Source organism: Puma concolor, chromosome C2 (genome assembly GCF_028749965.1).
Source record: "Puma concolor isolate L17-30 chromosome C2, mPumCon1.1.hap2, whole genome shotgun sequence".
NCBI classification, from domain to species: domain Eukaryota; kingdom Metazoa; phylum Chordata; class Mammalia; order Carnivora; family Felidae; genus Puma; species Puma concolor.
Window position 1 is genome coordinate 142,300,415 of NC_141675.1, and position 6,615 is coordinate 142,307,029.

At 41.8% G+C, this 6,615-nt stretch overlaps 1 protein-coding gene across 1 annotated transcript in view; it reads right to left on the minus strand.

The window, feature by feature from the left end:
- Nucleotides 1–5,287, minus strand: part of CYYR1 (cysteine and tyrosine rich 1) — a 108,683-nt gene extending 103,396 nt beyond the window's left edge. Inside the window, exon 1 of the mRNA XM_025913489.2 lies at nucleotides 4,863–5,287. Coding sequence (XP_025769274.2) covers nucleotides 4,863–4,935 — 73 coding nt within the window. The 5' untranslated portion in view covers nucleotides 4,936–5,287. The remainder of the gene's footprint in view (nucleotides 1–4,862) is intronic.
- Nucleotides 5,288–6,615: the final 1,328 nt, after the last annotated feature.

Below are 6,615 nucleotides of genomic sequence, written 5' to 3' on the forward strand. Positions count from 1 at the left end.
CAACTGGAGATACTTTTTAGATAATGTATATTTTTATGACAATGCATTATATGTTACTCTTTCTGTACATTTTGTTTTACCCTCTTAATGACAGTTTGCACACATATGGTAACACAACTGAGTCTGCATATCCTGTCAATTCATCTGGATTGGAAGACAATGGGTTAGTTGTAGGAAGGCGTTTCCGTAGATAACTATCTTGTGAATAATTAACAATTTATTTAATGTTGGATTTAAGAATCAACAAGTTATGAAACAGCACTACGGGAAGGGAAAAAGGTGCTTTCTGAGTAGAAAGGACATGTTGGAGCTGATAAAGCCAAATTACTGTCTTTTTTCTTCCATATGTTTTCGGCAAGGAAAATTAGACCCCACATTTGAATAAAAATTGCCCTGGCTTTTAAAAATTCTTCGTGCCACCTAAATGATTTATGTTTAACAAGTTCAGATGATTATTTAATTACGATCACTGGTATAAATTATCATGGATATGTGAGTTTGAGGTACATGATTAGAAACGCACTAAATATAGTCTGGTAATTTAAGTTACATGTTCAAGAATCACAAAGGAAGTCCTTTCCAACTCAATCCCTAGAGGTAATATCAACTATTATCTAAATTATGTAACACTTTTGCTTGTCTGTCTAAACCATAACCGAAAAGTACAAGATGTTACATTATGTCTGTGTGTCCAGGTGATTGATTTATCCAGAAAGAAAAATTTAGATTTAAAAAAATATTAATGTGTATTTATTTTTGACAGAGAGAGAGAGAGGACAAGGTGGGAGGGGCAAAGAGAGAGGGAGACACAGAATCTGAAGCAGGCTTGAGGCTCTGAGCTGTCAGCACAGAGCCCGACACGAGGCTTGAACCCACAAGATGTGAGATCATGACCTGAGCCGAAGTTGGACGCTGAACTGACTGAGCCACCCAGGCGCCCCTAGATTTTGTTTTTAAATCACCTCCCTGACAGGATGATTCTTGACAAATGAATGTCATCACAAAGTAGCAAAGTTCATTGATCTTTTTCAATAATGCATGGCCTTTGCAGAACACGTGAAAACGTTCACCTTTTTTCCCCCTCCATTTTACTTCTACCCCATAAATTAATAAACCTTAATGTTTTCTTCTGAGATGAGGTAAGAAGAAAGGAGAGGAAGAAATAATTACTTTGTAAGATTCAGTAACTTTACTGAAAACCACTGCTAAATTTTGAAGACAAGAAGCACAATCTAATGACCTACTGACAGGGTATGCTCTTTGCAGAGTGCATCACACTTTTTAAGGCTATTTATCTTCTCATTTTTCCCTATGAACTTCTATAGCTCTCATTTTTAGTGCTGTTTAGTTAATTCAAACATTTAGATTAGTTAGTTGTCTCAAGAGGCTTAACCGGGATGTTTTGCTGCATGTTCTCTAAAGCCATTCGGAGAGTGGAAGAGCCGATGTCCCCATTTTTTCTGTGTGAGCAGGACAACCCATATGTAAGTAGCTTCATGGGGTGCCTTCGGAATGATGCCCTTGATAGTGACGTCTTATTAAACTCTCCATGAATATCAAAGGTTCAATTACTATTATTGTATTCCAGTTACTACTATTATAAGGACGTGGTGTTATCAAAATATTTTGAACCAATGTTACAGGAAACCAACATCTTGTAGCCAAGGAGCTGGATTATACCTGCAGCAAACATCAGGATCGTGTCACAAGTTGTTCCTTATTTTGATGGCATTTTCTAGCACTCCTGTCTACTTCCCAGAATTAAACAACTGACAAGGGCAGATGTAAGAGTATGGCAAACAGATTCACAATCACAACATTCTCAAACTGAGGTTTTGACCACACGTCAAATCTTCTATGTTAGTTGCTCTCTCCAGTTTAGTGGAGAGCAATTCTGTGAAAATCAGATTTGGAAGGCACCGGAGCATTTTCTCACTTGTAAGGAATGGAACATTCCAATTGTTTCAGAAGATAATTGATATTACCTCTAATATTCGAGTGAATATTCTTGAAAAGTAGCCAGTTCAAACTTTCTTCAGTGACTTGAATCAAAGGCATGATGTGGAAGAAGGTTCTCCAACCCTCACCCCCACCTCAAGGAATTCGTGGCACAGGAAAAGCGACATCTGGTTGCAAAGCACATGCTCAGAAATGGCTCTTGTAAGCTACAGCTGAGGATAAGGGAGGAAGGAAAGGGAGGGGACAGCAGTCACTGGCTGAGGCTGGGAAGGTAAAACCTTGGCCAAATCCTGTCTTTGTTGCCAGCGGTGGGAGTTGGATAACAGCATAAATGTCATCGGGTCTCTTTCCGAAGGTGGTTCCACAGCAAAACGTGATGCTTTAGGCACAGAAACTTCGCCCGTACCTCCTTGTCAAAGGGAGCATGAATTTAGTGCATCTGCTTTGGGGGAAAATAATTCAGGTTATAGGCCGTGCATCTACATAGGTTTTTGTCCCATTAAAGCTGGAAATTTATTTAACAGGGTGTCTCAACTGTTAGATCGGCATTGTTTCCTCATCATCCCCCAGTCCTCATTTCCAGCCACATGTCTTAGTTCCAACCAAAATGAATTCTGTATCATTACAAATATATATCTCATGGTTTTTGCCTTTGTTCACATTATATCCTCCTCCATTTCCTTATGTCCAAGGCTTCCCTATCTAGTCCCTAAATTCCTCCTTAAGTTCAATTTCTCTGAGCGATTACTTATTGGGTTCTTCTTATGGGCCAGGTATTTTGCCGGTCTCTGAATATCATGTTGAACAAAACAGACATCATCTTCCTGGAGCTTACTCTCCTAAGCCAGCCATGAGGTTCCCTCCTGTGAACAGTTCTGGCACATGACTGTAATTCGCCTATGACACAGCCTTTTATACATCATAATAGGCCTCCTTTATCTCCCAGATGAAACTCAGAGCAAGGCCTCTGTCCTATATAACACTCAAAATGCCTCACTCAGTGAATATTGGGTAAATAAATAAGGCAAACATAAAGGGATTTCTGAAGCAAAGAGTTCGGGAGTTAACGCCAAAGAACACACTGGCTAAATATTTCTTATCAAAGATAGTAAGTTAATTTAGTATTATTGGCTTGTAGTTATTCTGTAGCTTTTGAGGGGGGTATGCCTAAGAAGAGAAGAAATGAAGGCAGAGAAACTTTCTAAACTAACCAAACTTGTTGCCAGAAGGCTTTGCAGATTTCCTGAACCCTGGGGATTGTTCACCAAGCACAGGGTGGGGTGGGGGTGGAGGTGGGGTGGGGGTGGGGTGGGGGAACAGGACGAAAGGAAGGAAAAGCGTGTGCATTAGAAGCTTTCAGTTTACCACAGGGAATAAAATAGACAAGAGTAAGTTGTTGTTCAACGGTGTGCTTGAGTAAAGATGAGTGAGGTTTTGTTCTATTTTCTTATTTTTATTTTTGTTTTTGGATAAACAGAGGAGGTGAAAAGAATCATTGCTTCAAATGAACGAATGGGAAGATTTTACTATAAAGCCAATAACGCAATTGTTTCTTTTAGCTTCGCAAATTCTGGAATACACTTTAAGGTACAGAAATACGCAAACGGATTAGAATGCAGTTTCTCCTCATTAAGTAGGAAGTTCTTTTCCTATTTTGATGAATTTTTGCATTTGAAAGTCAGAATTTTCCTTGCAATAAAATATCTTTTAAATAACTTAAAGACAGCCACTAATTCACATTTTAGTGTATAAATTGGAAATTTCTATAGAAGTTTGGGGAGTCATTTCTGGCAAGGTTGAATGAGAAGTTCAATTCTCTTGACGTTCACGTTCAATAATGTTGAAGAACCTCTTCATGTCAGTCGCAATCTTCGTTAAGTATCAAGAAATAAATCACAGTGCTACATAAATTTATTATTGCAAGGTCACAGGTAAGCCTGTGATTTTTTTTTTTTTTTTGTCCTAGGAAGCGAGAGACATGAAAACATTTTACAAAGAACTTTGCTTTCAGCTTCTTTTGTGAATAGGAAGCAAATGCAAAACCACATGTGTAATTAACTTTATACATGAATAACCAGTGAAAAGCCATTTTGAGTTCCATATCAATCATGAAACAAGAAAACCGCTTTGCTCCATCAATTATTAGCAATTCTCAGGAAGAATAATTAGGAGGAGGGAAATGAAATTCCTTTCACCTATAAACAGTGCTTCACGAAATCGATGAAAACAGGATTAGACTCTGGGTGAATTTACACCTCCCGAAAACCTCCTATTTGAACTCAAAGCATCCAATTATCCAGACTACCACACTTGAGAATCATCTTCTAAAGTGAAAAAAACAAAACAAAAAACCCGATGGTCTAAGGCTTTATATTTCGAAATACTCAGAATGTGGGGGTAGCAAGGAGAGGAGATAGACTACTTTGAAATGGAAAAGTCACCACATTAGTTCATGTTAAAACTTCAGCAAATACCTCTGAATCTCGGGTACTTTAAAAAAAAAAAAAATGCTTTTCTCCCACCCCTCAGTCTCTGCCCTCAACCCCCAGATTCCTGAGTCGTGGACAGAATCAATGGAACGCTATCCAGAGAGTGAAATCCTCGAAATGTGCGTTTGGGATTTTTAAATTGGACTGGGAGTTTTAAATTGCTTGCAGAGAGAGAAGGGAGGAGGAAAGGGGAAAGGGAAAGTTAAAGAAAAGGAGCAAAACAAAACAAAACCTCGAGGGAGGTCGAGCCGAGGGTCGCAGCACGCCGGCTTCCCTGGCTGCCCGGCGGGGACCACCCCGTCTCGGCTCTCCCACCAAGGTCCCCGTGCCTCCCGCCCAACCCGCGTGGCCAGAGGGCGACCCGAGCTCAGTCCCACGTCTCGTTCCCCTCTCCCGCCGCCCCAGGCCACTGACCTGCGTAGACAAAGAGCAGGACCAGCTTCGGAAGCAAGATTCCTGGACCCCCGGGCAGCCTCAGCGCGTCCATCCAAGCCGGTGGCCGGAGGTTGCGCGCCAGGACAGACGGACAGACGCACAGACTGGAGAGAGGGCTGATGGGGGGGGAGAAGGGAGAGCCCGGGCCGCGGAGGAGCCGGAGCGCGGTCAGAGGGAGAGGGCAGCGCTCCCGAGAGGGGGGTCGCGCGGGGACCGGGCCATTGTCCTGAGCGTCTTCGAGGGGAACCCGGCCGTGGCGCGCGGGGCTGCGCTGGGGCCGAGGTCTCTTTGTCTCTGCCCGCGGCGCTCAGGCGGCAGGCGAGGCAGCCGCTCCGGCGTCCTGGGCCACCCGGGCTCACATTTCATCTCCGCGGGTGGCACCGACGTGGGGCTGGGGGCGGGGGTGGCCCCGACTCCTCCCCACCCTCGGGTTCTTCCTTCTGTGGCTTGAGTCCTGGAGCAAGAGGGAACTTCTTCCAGCCCGGTGCTCTGGCAGTTGCTCTTTTGAATTCCAGCCCTGCGCTCCAATTTTTCCTTTGGAGGCAAGAGGTGAAGAAGAATCTAACTTTTCACCTTTCAACAAAGGTAGGGCAGTTGCAGGGTTGAAGGTTCTGGACAAAGGAAGCCACTAAAGAAAGCCCAGAAGAATTGGAAAGTCAGAGGCCGTGTGTAGCTTCTCTGCTGAGAGCTAATAAAATGTTTATTTGTTAAACACCTAAAGCATCGTCAGTAAAGTGGAAAACACAACAAGAATGTAAACTGTCATCGCTATTAGTTGATGCTGTTCTGGAGTTACTGGCCTATGCAATTAGGCAAGAGAAAGAAAAAAGTTATAAAAATTGGAAGCAAAAATTACCACTGGCAAATGATATGCTTGTATATGTGGAAAATCAGACAGAATCAACTATACAGCTCTTAGAGTTACAGAGACTCAATCATTTTCTTTCATGCAAATTAGAATCGATTAGAAAGTTCTGTTTTAGGCATGAAGAAAAAAAAAGCATGAGTAAGTGAATAAAGATAATTGTCTTTATTTATTAAAGAAATTTGGGGCGCCTGGGTGGCGCAGTCGGTTGAGCATCCGACTTCAGCCAGGTCACGATCTCGCGGTCCGTGAGTTCGAGCCCCGCGTCAGGCTCTGGGCTGATGGCTCAGAGCCTGGAGCCTGTTTCCGATTCTGTGTCTCCCTCTCTCTCTGCCCCTCCCCCGTTCGTGCTGTGTCTCTCTCTGTCCCAAAAATAAATAAACGTTGAAAAAAACTAAAAAAAAAAATAAATAAATAAATAAAAGAAATTCAAAAGAGTGATGAATGGGATAAGCCTCAACAGAAAATAACCATATTATAACATCACAATGATTGAAACAGTTTTCATTAACACTAGAATAGATAGGCTTAATGGAACAGACTGGAGAATCCAAAAATGGAGATACATATGCATAGAAATTAAATTTATAGTTTTAAAAAAGATACATTTAAAGCAGAAGAGGAAATGATGGGTTACCCAGTGAATAGTGCTGGGGCCTTAAGTGAGCATCTGTAGATTCTTATCTCCTTTCATCAAAACAGTAGCATACGAATCAAGTATTTAAACTTGAAGATGCAATTATAAAAATATTGGATAAAAAATGGAAAGATGACATGTAAATAATTATGGAAAGCTTTTCTAAGCGTTATATGATCTCAGAAGTCATAAAAGAAAGAAATTGACCAATTTGACTCCATAAGAAATAA